Source organism: Ochotona princeps, chromosome 3 (genome assembly GCF_030435755.1).
Source record: "Ochotona princeps isolate mOchPri1 chromosome 3, mOchPri1.hap1, whole genome shotgun sequence".
Classification (NCBI taxonomy): Eukaryota; Metazoa; Chordata; class Mammalia; order Lagomorpha; family Ochotonidae; genus Ochotona; species Ochotona princeps.
This window is the reverse complement of record NC_080834.1, coordinates 38,544,835-38,563,018: the sequence shown is the minus strand read 5'-3', so window position 1 is coordinate 38,563,018 and position 18,184 is coordinate 38,544,835. Positions and strand designations below refer to the sequence as shown.

At 42.6% G+C, this 18,184-nt stretch overlaps 1 protein-coding gene across 1 annotated transcript in view; it reads right to left on the bottom strand.

Moving 5' to 3' along the window:
* The window catches only part of LTN1 (listerin E3 ubiquitin protein ligase 1), a 69,404-nt gene that overhangs the window by 30,645 nt on the left and 20,575 nt on the right, over nucleotides 1-18,184 (bottom strand). The window contains exons 9-18 of the mRNA XM_058661721.1: nucleotides 17,925-18,060; nucleotides 15,004-15,813; nucleotides 12,999-13,040; nucleotides 11,045-11,231; nucleotides 10,380-10,619; nucleotides 9,142-9,295; nucleotides 8,266-8,410; nucleotides 7,273-7,459; nucleotides 4,679-4,838; nucleotides 3,140-3,244 (exon numbers count right to left, since the gene is read on the bottom strand). Of these exons, the coding sequence (XP_058517704.1) occupies nucleotides 3,140-3,244; nucleotides 4,679-4,838; nucleotides 7,273-7,459; nucleotides 8,266-8,410; nucleotides 9,142-9,295; nucleotides 10,380-10,619; nucleotides 11,045-11,231; nucleotides 12,999-13,040; nucleotides 15,004-15,813; nucleotides 17,925-18,060 (2,166 nt within the window). The remainder of the gene's footprint in view (nucleotides 1-3,139; nucleotides 3,245-4,678; nucleotides 4,839-7,272; nucleotides 7,460-8,265; nucleotides 8,411-9,141; nucleotides 9,296-10,379; nucleotides 10,620-11,044; nucleotides 11,232-12,998; nucleotides 13,041-15,003; nucleotides 15,814-17,924; nucleotides 18,061-18,184) is intronic.

Below are 18,184 nucleotides of genomic sequence, written 5' to 3'. Positions count from 1 at the left end.
ATAGCTTCAAACTGCTTTCTGAAAAAGCATAATTAGTTTATAGTTCCACCAAAAATATGTAAAAATGTGACTCGCTGCATACTTAAAATCTATTTCATTCCTGGTAATACAGTAGAAAAACATGCTAAGTTTTAACTTTATTAGCCCTTACTGATAAAGCAAATACTTTTCCATTTCAAACTTATAATTGAATTAGCTTTGGCAATTTCTTTGATGAATTCGGTGTTTAAGACCTTGATACACTTTTCAATTTCAACGCTTTTTAAATAGTTTATAGGAGCTATTTATAAGTTATAGATACCGCTTGCTTATTAGTTTGTAAATATTTTCTGTCGGGGCCTGGCACGATAGCATAATGGTTAAGGTCCTCGCCTTGAACACCCTTGGGATCCCATATGGGCGCCGGTTCTAATCCTGGCGGCCCCGCTTCCCATCCAGCTCCCTGCCTGTGGCCTGGGAAAGCAGTCGAGGACGGCCCAAGACTTTGGGACCCTGCACCCGAGTGGGAGACCCGCAGGAGGATCCTGGCTTTGGATTGGCTCAGCTCCAGCTATTGCAGCCGCTTGCGGAGTGAACCATCGGACAGAAGATCTTCCTCTCTGTCTCTCCTCTCTGAAGATCCGCCTTCCCAATAAAAAATAAATAAATCTTTAAAAAAATTTTTTTTCTGCCATTTTACCACCTGTCCCTCTTAACCTTTATTTATAATATTTCCACGATACAGAAATTATCGTTTAGGGTTCAGCACTGTGGCACAGAGAGACCACTGCATGCAATCTAGTGTCCCTTATATGAGAGCTGGTCTGAATTCCAGCTACTCTTCTTCCAGGCCAGTCACTGTTGATGAGTTTGGAAAACAGATAATGGCCAAAGCGCTGTCCCTTACTACCCATGCGGAAGACTAGACTGGAGCTCCTGGCTCCTGGCTTGGGCAGGACCAAGACGCTGCTATGGCCGCCATGCGCAGAGTGAACCAACTCGCTCTCGGTCTGCCTTTCAAATGAGTACATACATCTTGTTAAAATTCTTTTTCATTTAAAAAAAAAGGATTTTTGTTTTTCATTGTGGTAATATACATGTAACTCAAACTTCACAAAAGGGGCTTCAAAAAGTCGATGAAGTAATGGGTGTGTGGCCTAATGGTTAAACCGCCCACTGGGATGCCTAAATGCCCTACCAGAACACTTGGCTTCAGCCTGGCTCGGACTCCCCATTAGTTGCCTGCAACCACAATGGGTCATTTTCATGAGTAGGGTAATCAGTATGTGTCTCTTTGTGACGGACTGACTTCATTTGGTGTAAGATTTTCAAGATTCATTAACACTACTGCATGTGTCAGAATTTTTTTCCGTTTTAAAAGTATTATTTATTTATTTGACTTTTGATCCAGGCACTTAAACAGATAAAAGTTTTCATTTTCACACAATCAAATATCTATTTACTTTATGGGTTTTATGGCATTGTCTGTTCTTTAAGATCTTTCCTGGGGCAGGTGTTGAGGCATCCCATATGGGCGCTGGTTTGACTCCTGGCTGCTCCACTTCCAATCAAGCTCCCAGCTAATGGCCCGGGAAAGCAGCCGAGCATGGCCAAGGCCTTGGGGTCCTGCCACCCATGAAGAAGACCTGGAAAAAAACTGGCATGAGTCTGTCCCAGCCCCAGCTGTGGCTGCCATTTACGGAGTAAAACACTGCATGGAATACCTCCCTCTCACTGTAAATTCTTTCACATAAATAACAAGAAGATATTACACGGGTTTATACACAAAGGATCCTATGAGGAAACTACTGCATTACTTGGGCTGAGGTGTTCACATACCTCATACATGTGTCAACATGTGTCAACCTGCTCAACAGCTTATAGGAAATACCATTTTGTTTGTTATGATATTGTAAAATAGACAAAATTGATACATATATGCACATAACTTCTGAATTGCTCTTGGTATATCACTAAATCCGAAACGTTTCTGGGTAAATCTCAGCTGATTATTAAAGTTATTTTTAAAAATTTATTTATTTTATTAAAAAGTCAGGGTTACAAAGAGAAGGAAAGACAGAGAGCAAGATCTTCCATCCGCTGATTCACTCCCCAAGGGGTCGCAATGGATGGAGCTCAGCCAATCCAAAGCCAGGAGCCAGGAGCCAGGAGCCACTTCCGGGTCTCCCACGCGGGTGCAGGGTCCCAAGGCTTTAGGCCATCCTCCACTGCTTTCCCAGGCCACAGGCAGGGAACTAGAAGGGAAGTGGCATAGCCGGGATTAGAACCAGCGCCCATATGGGATCCCGGGGTGTGCAAGGTGAGAACTTAGCCACAAGGCTATCGTACCAGACCCTAAGTATGAATTTAAATGTACATTCTTGTTTTGCTTTGTCTGAAATACACATTTATTGTAGTTGCAGAACATCTTTCAACAGGATCATTCTCCTTTAAAAGGAGTGACTTTCTCTACCAGTTCCCTAGAGCAAAAGTGGCAGAAGAATGCTATAGAGAAGAAAAAGAGTTTTACTAAGGAGACTTCTGAAGAAACGATTGTTTACACAATACTATTTGTTTAAAACAAATGTATCATTTCATAATATGCATGCGAAAATTTAAACATGCTAGTTTGAAAAAAATAAGATGAGTCTCTAATCTAAGATAATTTAAGATGTTTAAAAGTTTTTACTTTTTGGGCCCAGCATGAAAGCCTGGTGACTAAAGTCCTCACCTTGCATGCCCTGGGATCCCACATGGGCGCCAGTTCTAATCCCAACAGCCCTGCATCTCATCCAGCTCCCCGAGTGTGGCCTGGGAAAGCAATCGAGGATGGCCCAAAGCCTTGGGACCCTGTGCTTGCACGGGAGATCTGGAAGAGGCTCCTGGCTCCTGGCTTCGGATTGGCACAGCTCAGGCCATAGCGGCCACTTGAGTGAATCAGCGGTCAGAGGATCTTTCTGTCTCTCCTCTTCTCTGTTTATCTCCCTTTCCAATAAAAAATAAATCTTGAAGAAAAAAAAGTTTTTACTTTTCACTTCCTTTCATTTGCTCATTTTCTAAACTTTATTTTTTTGATTCACTAGAGATTATCCATTTGTTAGAGTATCAAAGATGATCAAAAATAATAAATTACAAAATGAAACACATGAAATAAAGATACCTTTCTTTTCTCTTATAATGTGGCTTTACTTCATCAGATGAAATGCTTCTGGAAAGGATCAACTTAGCAATAATAAGAGACCAGAGTGTACCATTTTCCTTGGACCTAGAAAAGAGAAAGTTACACTTCATTTTGAACACATATTTTAAAAAATCGTTGTAAAATTAAATACATAGCTTTCTGAAGGCATCAACTCACCCAAAACTTTTACCAGTCAACTAATTACCCAAAGAAACAGGAGTTCACACTTTCAGTAATTATTCACAATTGAACTGAGTACTCATTTCAAGGAAATTCCCAAGTCTGTCAAGTTCCAATTGGAGACAAACCTAAAGAACAGACTTAAAGACCAGAGGGTACAGGTGGGAAAAGGACATCTCCCGGAGGACACCTGGGCATCTGCCACACAGAGCCAGGCAGTGCCCCCCTCCTCCAAGGAAAGTGGTACCACAATCAGACTAGGACCAGAAGGGGGCGCCCTGACACTGCAAAGCATGCCAAGCACACAGACAAGGAATCACTCTGGAAGATGAAAATGACGTGGACAAGTTAAGCATCATCACTGTAATTTCCACAAAGGCTCTTGCACATCTAACTTCCTCATCTTAGAGAAAGGATTTCATATTTCTAAGACATGGACCAGTCATGTGCCTGGATTCAAGTCTCAGCCCCATCAACGGTGCCTTTCTGCCAACATCCACCACAGAAAGCAACTGCGCATGGTCCAAGTTCTTGCGTCCCTACGCCAACATGGAAAACTCAGGCCGAGTTCCAGGATTCTGGCTTTAGTCTGATCTAGCCTCCAGCTGTGATGGACTGTCAATCAGAGTATGGAAATGTACCCTCTCTTTTACTTCACAGTAAATTTGGGGGCTGATGTTACAGCAAAGCAAGCAAAGCCACTGCCTGCTAGGGCCAGTGTGGCACAGAGAGCTAATCCTCTGCCTGTGCACTGCTGTCCCATATGGGTGCTGCTTCTCGTCCTGGCTTCCCCACTTCTTTTATCTTTCAATGCCATTTGCCATTTAAAATACATACGGGGACCGGTGCAGTAGCCTAGCAGCTAAAATCCTTGCCTTGCACGCACCTGGATCTTATGCGCATTGGTTCTAATCCTGGCTACTCTAATTCCCATGCAACTCCCTGCTTGTGGCTTGGGACAGCAGTCAGGGACGGACCAAAGCCTTGGGACCCTGCACCACATGGGAGACCCAGAGGGGGCTCTGGGCTCCCGGCTTGGCTTTGCTCAGTTCTGGCTTTTATGGTCACTTGGGGAGTGAATCAACAGATGGAAGATCTTCCTCTCTGACTCCCTTCCTCTCTGTATATCTGACTTTTCAATAAAAATAAAATTAACCTTTAAAAATACATAAACTTATGGATTAAAAGAGAAGCAAAGTCCAAACAGATCCCCTGGAAAATGACACCAATGACTTAACATCCCAGAGCCGTTCATCACCAGCTTACATCTTGTGGAGGACAATGCTAGACAAAAGAACAATAATCATTTAAAAAATGGAAACTTAAAGGGATTCTTACCTGTTAAATAACAGTTGCAAAAGGTCAGAAGTATCGCCAAATGCACGTAGGTTATCAAATGTAATACTCATTTTTTGAAGCATTTCACAAAATCCAGGTAGAAAAATAGGTGGATTGTCCAGTTCTTCACACCACTGCAGTGAATAGAGCAGTTCTGCAACTAACATGAAGGGAAGCATCGCATTACCAAGTGCACTTCGAAATGAATTATTTCCACTTCCTCGTTCCATTGTCTAGTATTATTGTACTCACATCGAAGTAGCTATGAATTTTTGTCAAATGACCTTCAAGCCATTCAAATACGGGGCAGGCACTACGGCACATCATGTTGGGCCGCTGTCTGCAACATCAACATCCCATGTGTTCCAGTTCAAGACCCAGCAGCTCCATTCTCACCTGGGCTTCCTGGAAGCCCAGTGTGCCCTGGAAAGCAGCAGAGGACAGTGCAAACACGTGGGCCTCTGCGCACACGCAGGACACCCAGATGAAGCTCACAGCTTTGGCCTGGCCCAGCTGTGGAGTGAGCCAGCAGAGTGAGCCAGCAGAGTGAGCCAGCAGATAAAAGCTCGCTCTCTCTCTCTCCCTCTCTCTCTCCTTTCTTCTCAGTCTGCGACTAGCTTTCAAGTAAATAAGACTAATAATTTCCAAATATAATGAAAACTGAGAGCATCTGCCTGTGGCACAAAACGCCACTCCTCTCTCCCCAAGTCCTACTTGGTGCTTCTAATCAGTACAGATTTTTAAGGAAAATAGAGGGAAGAGGAATGATCTTGGGTAACTAAGTTATTAGAGACACTGAAACAATCTTATTATCTTGGCACAAGTGACAAGTTGCATCAGGGGAAACACACACAGGGCACACCAGGGATTAGCACTGTGTGCCCAAGAGGCAAGACCGGGGGACAGCATGACGCAGCTCTGTACTGGACACATACATGATTATTAATGGGGATACTGCAACCTACCTCACAGGACTACTGTGAAAATTAAATGACCTAACGTCCATTCTAAAATCGACCCATCACAGGCTTCTAATGCATTAATGATCTCAACAGCCTTTTTTTTTTTTAAAAAAGATTTATTCATTTTTTATTACAGCCAGATATACAGAGAGGAGGAGAGACAGAGAGGAAGATCTTCTGTCCAATGATTCACTCCCCAAGTGAGCCGCAAAGGGCCGATGCGCGCCGATCCAAAGCCGGGAACCTGGAACCTCTTCCGGGTCTCCCACGCGGGTGCAGGGTCCCAAGGCATTGGGCCATCCTCAACTGCTTTCCCAGGCCACAAGCAGGGAGCTGGATGGGAAGTGGAGCTGCCGGGACTAGAACCGGCGCCCATATGGGATCCCGGGGCTTTCAAGGGGAGGACTTTAGCCGCTAGGCCATGCCGCCGGGCCCAGCCTTTTTTTTTTTTTTAAAGATTTATTTTATTTTTATCGGAAAGTCAGGTTTACAGAGAGAAGGACAAACAGAGAGAACAAACTTGCATTCGCGGGTTCTCTCTCCAAGTGGCCCCAACGGCTGGAGCTGAGCTGATCCAACGCCAGGAGCCAGGAGCTTCTTCCGGGTCTCACACGCAGGTGCAGGGTCCCAAGGCTTTGGGCCTTCCTACACTACTTTCCCACACTACAAGCAGGGAGCTGCATGGGAAGTGGAGCAGCCTGGATATGAGCCAGCACTCATATGGGATCCCGGCAAGTGCAAGGCTAGGACTTTACCCACTAGTCTGTCGTACCGGGCCCTGAACATTCCTTAAAAGTGTATGCATTATGAAGTCAGAAGCCATAGGACCGGACTCAAAATATAATTCTAGGTAACTCCAATCAAGCAAAGCTAACAAAAACAGCAATTAATATCTAACATATAAGGCTAGGAAGAAGAATAAATAAATATCAGTTTCTAGTAAGTACCCACAACCAGAACAAATTATTACAAAAACTCAGTTTTTGTAAAAATTTCAGTTTTATGTTTTGATAGAATCCCTCTGAGCAATATAAACTGTAGGCTTATTTTCTTAGCACTAACTACATAAGCAGCCAAATGATCTCAAGGGGTGTTTCAGCATTTCAGCTTTCTGCCTGCCATCTGTTGTTCCCTACTAACTGGGTTACAGCAGTGAGACTCACACAGGTTTCACGCAAAGGCTCTACCTTTCAAACCATTTCGCACAAGGTTCTACCCCTGCCTACAACTCTACACCACGTCCTGATACAAACAAATTTGCTGAGGTTCTAAGTCTTCTGGGGATATATTTGTACCTATATTTGCCGGGAAAATATTATATTGTGCTGAACAGCAAGGTACAGAGATTCAAAAATCAAGCAGAATTCAGAATTCAGAATCCTTGGTGAAACACCAAAGCTTCATTTCCCAATTTCTTTAGGTTACGTGTCACAGGACTTGCTTATACTTTGATATTTTGCCAACCCGAGGAATCTATTTTAGAGCAAACTACACCCCTAGCAAACAGCAGAACAAATTTCAGTATGTTCCCAACCTCACATTTCCCATTACCAAAACAATCAATAGGAAACTGAAGATCTTAGATTTAAACTGTGGCACAACAATTATTTCAGTTATATCATGGATACTTACTTATTTTCTCAAGTTCATTATTTTCTAGGGTTATTTTCTTTTTCAATGCAACTAACATCATCTTGCCCAATAAGGCTGAAGTACACAAATGGCTGGGAAGGGTCTTGGCATCTTGTTCCTTAAAATCTGTTTTGGAACACTCACAATTCAAACTCAATCTTCCTTCTAAAAGAGGTCTGTGTAACCACTGTAAAATGAATACATCAAATTACATACAAGATGATTATTCTCTATGATTTACTTGCCTACACAATTCAAAGAATAAAGATGAGTTATTATAATATCTAGAAGCTTGTTTATTATTAAAGGAAATCATCAAAGTCTGTATCTCTTTAAAACTCCCTAAGGAAAAGAAATGATTAAATAAAACTTCCTGGGCCCGGCGGCGAGGCCTAGCGGCTAAAGTTCTCGCCTTGAAAGTGTCGGGATCCCATACGGGCGCCAATTCTAATCCCAGTGGCCCCACTTCCCATCCAGCTCCCTGCTTGTGGCCTGGGAAAGCAGTCGAGGACGGCCCAAAGCCTTGGGACTCTGCACCCGTGTGGGAGACCTGGAAGAAGTTCTAGGTTCCTGGCTTTGGATCGGCGCAGAACTAGGCGTTGCGCTCACTTGGGGAATGAATCATCGGTGGAAGATCTTCCTCTCTGTCTCTCCTCCTCTATGTATATCTGACTTTGTAATAAAAAATAATAAATAAATCTAAAATAAAATAAAATAAAATAAAATAAAATAAAACTTCCTAAGGACTCATTAAACCTTACTCACTACTGTCAGAGCCAAACAGTATCTGGTAAACAGCCATCACTCAGCATGTGAGGGGTGCAAGGCAGACAGTATCTGGTAAACAGCCATTACTCGGCACGTGAGGGGTACAAGGCAGGCAAAAGGCAAAGCAAGACACTCGTTTCTTTGAATTTCTTTTTCTTCCTCAGCAAATTAAAATTGCCAAGCTTGCATAAATTCAGAAACGATGCTCTCCAATTTCAAACATACCTGAGTAGGAAGAGACTGTCTCATCTTCTCCCATTCACTGTTGGTTGGCATTATACTTCCAACATAATCTGCCAGCAGACAGGGATCTTCACTCTCTAGGAATGTAATTAGCAAATCTTCAACAGCAGACAAAAGGACTTGAAGACTGAAAATGATGAAAGAACTTAGCTGTTGCAGCTATGCTAGGACGAGTTTGAGAACCCTGGCACTCGTGAAATACTTGATGACAGATGACAACACTCGTGACAAAAACAGCAGAGAAGAGCAGCTGTTCCTACGCGCTTGGACACACAGTCAAAACAGGGCCTTCACGAACGCTTCCATGAACGGAAATGAAACGTAGCCTCCAGCTCAGCCTGAAGGGACTCTGAGCCACTCCAAAGCAGATCTGCCGAGCTACAGCTCTTATTCCCTGAAAAGAGCTTGACTCTGACGCCTTCCCAACAGCCTCAATATACATTCTCCTTTTTCACTTGTGTTACATTAATTCAGATCTGATGTGTAAAATGTTTCTGCAATGTATTTTCAGCAGCTTGAAATACAGACTACCTTCCCAAGAACCAATCAACAGTATGCGTAGACGGGAAGTTATAGCACCACTCCAGACCAGCTCCCTACACAGGACAGTTCCATCATCATAAACTGCTACAAGTTAGGAGTCCTGCTAATGCATCATAACAAATGACTCTTCAAGCGATCAGTTTAAATGAATGAGCAGTATAACAAAATGGAATTGTAACTCTGGTTTCTCTCTTAAAGAGTCCTATGGATTTCTTACAGAACAAATCATTTTTCTTAGGTATACACATCACAATGGAACCGATTTAAGGACCGTGATCAAAGAGACACTTCACAGCTAAACACAAAAAAGCTCACCTTGTGATGTCCAAAGATGAAGACTGAACTTGACTCTTCAGCCACAGAGCAGATAAACGTAGGAAGCTACTTTGCTTATATGTACCACTGGCATGATGGACCAACACATTTACACCAGAGAGCCAAGTATTTTTCAGTTTACACATAAGAAAATCTAAAATCAAGATGTCAGTGGGAATTTATAATCTCACCAATCAGCTTTGTTAAAAATATCTGAAAGAACTCATAAATTGGACTCAAGAAAACATACAATTAAAATCCAACTACTAAAAGTGTTGTGAACAGTCAGTTACGTACACTACCTTGTGCTATGTAAAACTAAAAGGGTAAAATTTTAGTAGCTTTTCTACTGTAAATGCCTTTACAAAAACCTTTTTCTTTTGGAGATAATAAAAACTAAGTACTGCACTTCTTTCACATAAGTGTAAACATCAACGAAAATGGTGAAGGAAGGCTGTCTATCCAGTGTTTTGTATTTCTTAGTATTTTTTCATAAGTGCTTTTGAAGTCTGAATACAGAAGATAGTCCTCACAATGATAATGTTTCATTGTGATAAGAGCCAACATTGATTTTTTTTTCTACTATAATTGAGATATAACAATATTATTCATTAAACGAGAAAGTGGAACCACCAAGAAATTACACAACTCAGAGCCGGCATAAAGCCCAATGAAGCCTCTGCCTGCAGTACCAACAATCCCATGTAAGCACCGGTTTAAGTCCTGACTTCTCCAAATCTGATCCAGCTCCCTGTTAATGGGCTTGGGACTGTGTCCCCACACTCCTGCAGGAGCCCCGGAAAAAGCTCCTGGCTCCTGGTTATGGACAGGCATAACGCCAGCCCATCCACTCCCATTTGGGGAGTCAATCAGTGGACTGAAAATCTCTCTTTGTCTCTCCTCTCCTTTCTAAATCTGATTTTCAAATAAACATTAAGTTAAAAAAAAAAAATTAAGCAACCTGCCAAGGCTGATGAACAGGGATGTGGGGGGTGAGCCAAGATTCTAACTCATCTACCAGGGTTACTTCCAAAACTACTTCTTTTGACATGAAGCTCACATACAGCTTTAACTTGCTTGCTAAAGCTGAAAGTGTGTTAAGACTGCAGTCATTTACTCAAAATGCTTTAAACTTTGAAACATGTTATGATTCAATTAATAAAGCCTGGAAACTTACACTCACTACGAAGGTCAGAGCCAGAGATTCCCAACAAAACATTTGAGGAGTAGGCTATTACCTGGCAAGTGCGTTTTTTCTTTGCTCTGAGCACACAACTGAAAGAGCGTTAATAATAAATCTTCAGACGATGGCATTAACAGGCATCTTTTGGCGGAGCTGAAGTACTTATGGACCACATCACAGACAACAGACACTAATGAATCACTATTTTCAGCTTCTGACAATGTCTTTGTCTTGTATAAAGTTTCATGAAGTTTAACAATGATTCTTTCAAAATACACTTCTCCAATCAAGTAATCTAGAGAAAAAAAAGTTCAGACAAAAATGAAATATTAACATATATTTTAAGTATCTTGCTTGGAGTTAATAATATGTGAGTCTTTCTGTGTGTTTAAGAAGTGTTTATGCGTTACACTGAAGAATATTATCTCAACAAATCAATCTGTCCTGTCACACATAAACACCGTCAGATAAAAAAAAGCTATTTTAAATTATGTACAGAATAGCACTAGTCTACAAAATCACTGGGAGTAGCTTTGTTACACTAAAAATCTTAGCATATGAAACTGAAAAAAAACTGGTTTATCTTTTAAGCCATACTACAAAGATTTAACAATGATCTAGGATGCTTACAAAATTAAGATATCCAAATAAGTCCTGTTTATTCTTAATCAATAATATGTAAAAAAAAAAAAAAGCACACAAAAGCAGCATTTTTCCTACCATTTTTAACATGCTGAGACAACACCAATTTTAGAAGAGTCCATTTTTCTGAGAAGTAGGGTTCTGAAGTAGATTGTAAGTTCTTTTTATTACAAAGTTCGTCTGTCACAGTTACCAGTTTCTCTCCAAGTACATCACCTTTCAGCCAAGGTGTTACTGAAGCATACTTATCTGAACTAGAACATGCCTAAAACCATAAGATGAAAACAAAGGTTAGATTCAAGATCAAAGCCTTCTTACCAGCCTTCTTCGTCATGGCTCCAATTCCATCTCCCACCATTCCCCCGCCCTTTCCTCCTCCCTGGTTCTAGGACACCGCCATCTGCCCTGTCCCCCATTAAACCTGGCTTTGTGCCCTTCACAATGCGTTCCTGCCATCGTCCCAACCACAAATATTCCATCCTTTTCCTGCCAACGAAAATCCCTTCCATTCTTCAAAATGGTACAAATCCCATGTTTATAAAGCCTCCCCATGCACTCGAGCCCGCAATGATCACTGCTTTTCTCGGAGTTTCTAAAGCACTTACTGTACTGTATTAACATGTAAAGGTTCATCTGTCTGCATCTTGTCTTTCCAATGAAACTTTAACTTCCTGGAGGGCAGAGAATTCTTAAACTTCTTTGACACCTTCTGTCAACACTTCAAGTATGTTCACTGAATGATGAGTGTGTGAACTTAAATGACAGATTTAAGCATTCTAAGAAAATTATATTTTTCTTCATTAATTTTGTAAAAATTCAATTTGAAGATGGGACTTAACCCCTAAATTCTCTGAAAAAATGGTTCCTAAAGCCAGGTATCTGACAGTAACTTATTTATTTTGATGGAATGGGGGGAAGAAAACTTGTAAATCCACCCCGAAAGGAATGCTGATCCAGGTCCCAGAGCTTCTCTGCAAGGGCTGAGAAGGGAGGAATTTGCAACTTGGCTCATTTCAGAGCAATCTGGAAAAAAAAAAATCCAAGTGCAGATTGGGTAATGTCTAAAAAACTGCTTATTCTTTTAAAGAAAACTGTAGGTAACTAGAGCTACCAATAAATGAGCCTTATAATCCTGAGGAAATTTCTTCATCAGGTTCAATTAAAATTAAAAAACAACACTAACATTTAGGAGGGTTATAGTACTGGTTTTCTAATGTAGTTTATTAATAAATTCAACCAAACTTATTGAATCCTGATATAAATATTTAAAATTCTCTCTCAAGTTAGCAAGCCAGGAATTTCAATGTACTAATGTATCCGATGAAACAATCTTTACAGCTGCAAAGAAATGGGGTAGCTGGCACCAGTGAGTCTCAGGACAGAAGGCAAATACTAGCTAGGAATTTTAACACCCAAGAAAGAGAGTTCTTTACCACGACAAATACAAGTACCTAAACCACATTCCTAAGTTTGCAACGGATCCCTCAGTCTGTTCCTACAATATCATTAATTCCGGCCCAACACAGTAGCCTAGCAGCTAAAGTCCTTGCCTTGAATGCACCAGGATCCCATATGCGTGCTGGTTCTAATCCCTGCTGCTCCACTTCCCATCCAGCTCCCTGCCTGTGGCCTGGGAAAGCAGCTGAGGACGGCCCAAAGCCGTGGGACCCTGCACCTGCGTGGGAGACCTGGAAGAAGCTCAAGGCTCCAGGCTCCTGACTGGCTCAGCTCTGGCTGTTGCAGCCACTTGAGGAATGAACCAGTGATTGCAAGATCTATCTCTCCTTCTCTCTGTAACTATGACTTTCCAATAAAAACAAATAGGGATGACACACTGTACTTTCCATTCTCTGATACGCTTAACCAGAAAAGTAACAGAATGTAAGACAAAGATCAAATATTTTCTTAAATTAGGAAAAGTTACAATAGTACAGAAGTTTTCTAGTATAAACATCTTACACAAAACTATGAGAATGGTTTTAGTTTCTCTATATTCATGAGTAAAATTACAGAGAAAAAATTCCTGAGATACCTTTTCAATAACCTGAAGAAGAGAATTCCACTGTAGGTGCTCCTGAAAGAAGAAAAAGATTTAGAAACACTCCACTAAAGCAAACACTAAAGAATTCTCCCATTTTCTTAAATCATGCTAGTATTGTTAAACATTTACGAAGCAGTATCAGACACTTCTCAAATTACAATCAAGAATATATTACTTATCTGAAAACTGACCTTCAGTCAAAAACAAATTCAAAATAATTCACTTGCAGGTTCACTCTGTACAGACATTATTAAAACTGATGGCAAAGAGTATTAAAACTGATGGCAAAGATGCCAGTACTGTGGCATAGGGGATTAAGCCATGGGCCTGGCGCAGTAGCCTATTGGTTAAACTCCTCACCTTGCACGTACCAGGTTCCCATATGAGCACCGGTTCTAATCCCTGCAGCCCCGCTTCCCATCCAGCTCCCTGCTTGTATCCTGGGAAAGCAGTTGAGGATGGCTCAACAGCTTGGAACTCTGCAACCGCACACAGGAGACCCAGAAAAAAGCTCCTGGATTCAGATCAGCTCAGCTCAGCTCTGGCCGTTGGGACCATTGGGGGTGAACCAGAGAACAGAAGATCTTCTCTGCATATCTGACTTTCCAATAAAAAAACAACTCAATCGGGCTCAGCACTGTGGTCTAGCGGCTGAAGTCCTTGAACACACCTGGATCACATATGGGTCAGTTTTAATCCCAGTAGCCCCGCTCCCCATCCAGCTCCCTGCCTGTGGCCTGGGAAAGTAGTCAAGAACGGCTCAAAGCCTTAGCACCCTGCACCTATGTGGGAGACCTGGAGGAGGTTTCTGGCTCCTGGTTTTGGATCGGTGCAGTGCTGGCCGCTGTGGTCACTTGGGGAGTGAACCATCGGATGGAAGATATTTGCCTCTGTCTCTCCTCCTCTCTATATATATCTGACTTTGCAATAAAAGCAAATAAATCTTTTTAAAAAATCAATCTTTAAAAAAAATGTACAAGTCTATGTAATATATATCCTAAAAACAAACAAACAAAAAAAGGTGGTTAAGTCACTAGCTGAGACCCCAACATCACACACGAACACTCAGCTTTCACTCCAGCTCCCTGCTCACATGCCCGGGAAGGCAGCGGAGGGTGACCCAAGTGCTGGGAGCCCAGCCACCCACACCAGGGACCAAGATGGAGCTACACGCAACTGGCTTTGGTCTGGCTCTGGTCACTGTGGCCATCTAGGAGTGAACCAGCTCATCCAAAAGCTCTCCCTGCCCCCTCTCACTCTTCTGTCTTTCAAATAAATCAATGTTACAAGAAAAAAAAATGGGGGCCTGGCGGCCACGGGCTAGCAGCTAAAGTCCTCGCCTTGAACGCCCCAGGATCCCATATGGGCGCCAGTTCTAATCCCGGCAGCTCCACTTCCCATCCAAAGCTCCCTGCTTGTGGCCTGGGAAAGCAGTTGAGGACGGCCCAATGCATTGGGACCCTGCACCCGTGTGGGAGACCTGGAAGAGGTTCCTGGTTCCCGGCTTTGGATCGGCCCGCACCAGCCATTGCGGCTCACTTGGGGAGTGAATCATCGGACGGAAGATCTTCCTCTCTGTCTCTCCTCCTCTGTGTATATCTGACTGTAATAAAATAAATAAATCTTTAAAAAACAAAATGGAAATAACACAACACTAAGGAGTATAGGCATTTGGAAGAGCAGTTGAGCTAACAATAGAGACTGTCCCTTGCCCTATTGGGAAGTTCAAGTACAAGCTTCACTCCTGATTCTAGTCTCTTCCTAAAAAACACACCCTACAAAGCCACAGTGATGGTTCACATTCTTAGATCCTGTTACCCACAGGGGTTTCTGGGATCGAGCTCTTGGCTCCTAGCTTCAGCTTGGCCCAGTGTAGGTACCGTGTTGTGCTTACGGGGAGTAAGTCAGCAAATGAGAGAGCTCAGCCTGTCTCCCGGATCTTTGCTTGCTTGCTCTCTGCCTTTTCATGGAGAGAAAGGATACAGAACACTCATACCTCAGTGATATCGTCCAAGACATCTTTTCTTTCCATATCATTATCACAGCAACGCAAGGCACTGTACAAAATGTCCACCAGGAACCCAGAATCCTTTCTTTGTTCTTCACTCAGCCAACCTATTACTTTTCCATATAAGAACTTCACTGCGGGATTTTTCTGTGCGAGCTCAGCTATTGCAACAGATTTGGCTTTGACAATACTCCGGTTTTCAACACCAAGAAGCACTTGAAACACCTGGCTTGATGAGAAGCAGTCAAGTAGGGTGGACAGAAACCGTAAATGTTGCTCTGACTTCTTCTCATTGACATAGTTAATACTCATCTCGGCGAGCTTACACACTAAATCGTCCAAAGGTTTTTTCCTTAGAGGGGATAAGAGGTCTGAAGAATCACGAGCAGACTCCAGCACTAACTCAGTGGCCTCACTGTTCTCTCCTTCCGACGACATGCACTGGTCATTTTCTTTGTTACTTTCAGGTTCAGGTGTCTCATCGGCAAATCTAACTTTACCATTTTTTCTCTTATTGGACTTGACTGAGCTCTTTGGCTTCTGCAGCACCTGTAGTAAGTTACAGACGCCCAAAACGGATTTAGCATCAGCTTCTGGCTCATCAATTTTCTCGACACAGATCTCTGAGAATCGTTCCCAGAAATTCAGCAGGACATTTTCCAAGCCATGAGCTGTATGATTATCTTTATCCATGTCTGCTTTAGCTTCCCAGGAACTTAAGGTTTCTGCCAAATAATGAAACAGCTGCCCATTTTGCAATACTGGGTCTTTGAGAACCGTATCAACAAAAGGAATCAACTGAAAAAGAATGTAAACACAGAAAAGGTCATGGAGAGAAACGAATCATTCTGGAAAAGAGATTACATAAACTTTCATATTAACAGAAAAATACTAATCCTGCTGCAGAACTCCAAGAAACGTTAATTTGCAGATCATACAAAGAACTTAATAATTCACCACATTCCATACGCATTACTTTTCTACAGTCTTGGTCATTAACACACAGTCCAAATGTGAGCATCATACGTGTTAAACTATGGCATGGGACCATTGGCATCTCACAGGCAATGCCAGTTCAAGTCCCAGTGACTCCCCATTCCAGTTTCCCTGCTTCCACGCCTGGGCAGGCAGCCCTGGATGACCCAAGGGCTCCAGCTTCTGCCACCTCTGTGGGAGACCTGGATGGAATTCTCAGCTCCTGGTTTCTTTCTTTCCCAGAACAGACTATTGTGTTTGCAAAAGGAAACTCCTCGATGGAAGTCCTCTCTTCTCCGCTTCTCCGCCTCTCTGGATCTCTCTCTCTCTCTGCTCCCAGCCACTTCTCTCTCTCTCGATCACCCTGGTTTTTCTTCTTCTTCTTCTTCTTTTAAACAACAAAAAATACTTTTATTTGAAAGGCAATTGCAGACAGAGAAGAAGAGACAAACATTTTACATCCACTGGTTCACTCCCCGAATGCCCACAACAGCCAGAACAGGGAACGTCCAAAGCCAGCAGCTTCTTCCACGTCTCTCATGTGGGTGCAGGGGCCCAATGACTTGGACATCTTCCACTGCTTTCCCAGGCACACTGACAGAAATCTGGACCGGAAGTGAAACAGATGGGACTCAAACTGGTGCCCATATGGGATGCTGGTGCTTCAGGCACAGACCTCCATCCTATCTTTCAAGTAAACAAATCTTTTTTAAAAAATCACACTTCTGTGCATCTTGTATTTCCTCAATGTTTTGCAATTCCTCTTTAACTGTTGACAAATATAAGACATGAGACCATAAGCCAATAAAAAGAACACCCAGAGCCCACAAAATTTCACAACTCGAGTCTGGTGTGGTAAGCCTACTGGCTAAAGTCCTCGCCTTGCAGATGCTGGGATCCTATATGGGCACGGGCTCATGTCCTGGTGGCCCTACTTCCCACCCAGCTCGTTTCCGGTGGCCTGGAAGCAGTCGAGATGGCCCAAGGCCTTGGAACCCCGCATCCACGTGGGAGACCTGGAAGTGGCTCCTGGCTCCTGGCTTCGTATCGGCTCAGCTCTGGCCATTGTGGCCACTTGGGGAGTCAATCAGTGGATGGAAGATCTTCCTTTCTGTCTCTCCTCCTCTCTGTATATCTGCCTTTCCAATAAAAATAAATCTTTTTTGAAAAATTCATAACTTTTGCTTAAATTACAAAGAGAACTATCTGAAACATCAACTCATAGACTTTTAATCTGTTATTAAAAGTATGCCAGTAGAAACCATAAGACATATTCCTATCTCTTATTTCTAAAAACCAAGCCAAAATTCTAACAACAACAATAACAAAAATATATTCGAGGGCCCGGCAGCGTGGCCTAGCGGCTAAAGTCCTCCCCTTGAATGCCCCGGGATCCCATATGGGTGCCAGTTCTAATCCCGGCAGCTCCACTTCCCATCCAGCTCCCTGCTTGTGGCCTGGGAAAGCAGTCGAGGACAGCCCAATGTATTGGGACCCTGCACCCGCGTGGGAGACCTGGAAGAGGTTCCTGGTTCCCAGGTTCGGATCGGTGCGCACCGGCCGTTGTGGCTCACATCGGATGGAAGATCTTCCTCTGTCTCTCCTCCTCTCTGTATATCTGACTGTAATAAAATAAATAAATCTTTAAAAAAAAATACATTCGAATATTTTAGAAGCAGTGAGATAATGATGACATTTGAACAATGCAATGGGCATCCCTCAAATTCTTTTTCGTATGTAGTCTTTTTTACATCCAATGATTAACTGGTCCTCAGGCATTACGATTACACTAGCTATGACAATATGGAATTTTTACTGCAATACCCACTGTGCAATTCGTAAATTATACAAATGAAACCTTTACAAGGCAGGCTAACAACTGATTGTTGATCATCAGTGTACAGAGGCGCAGGCTATTTTTAAGTTGTAAATACCTGATCATTTACGAGCATCCGTTCGATCTCTTCCTCACCTAAGTTTTGCTGCATTATAAAACGCAAACATTCAAAAAAAGCGGCAATCACCGCTGAGCACTCGGAGCCACTTGATTTGATTCTCTCTGTTGACAGCCTAGAAAAGAATAAATAACTGCACGTTACTCTCGAGAAGAAGAAACCCAAAATGACCAAAACAAAGGCAGTGTGTTACAGCAAGTGAAGCCGCTGCCTGTGACGCTGGCCTCCAATATCAAAGA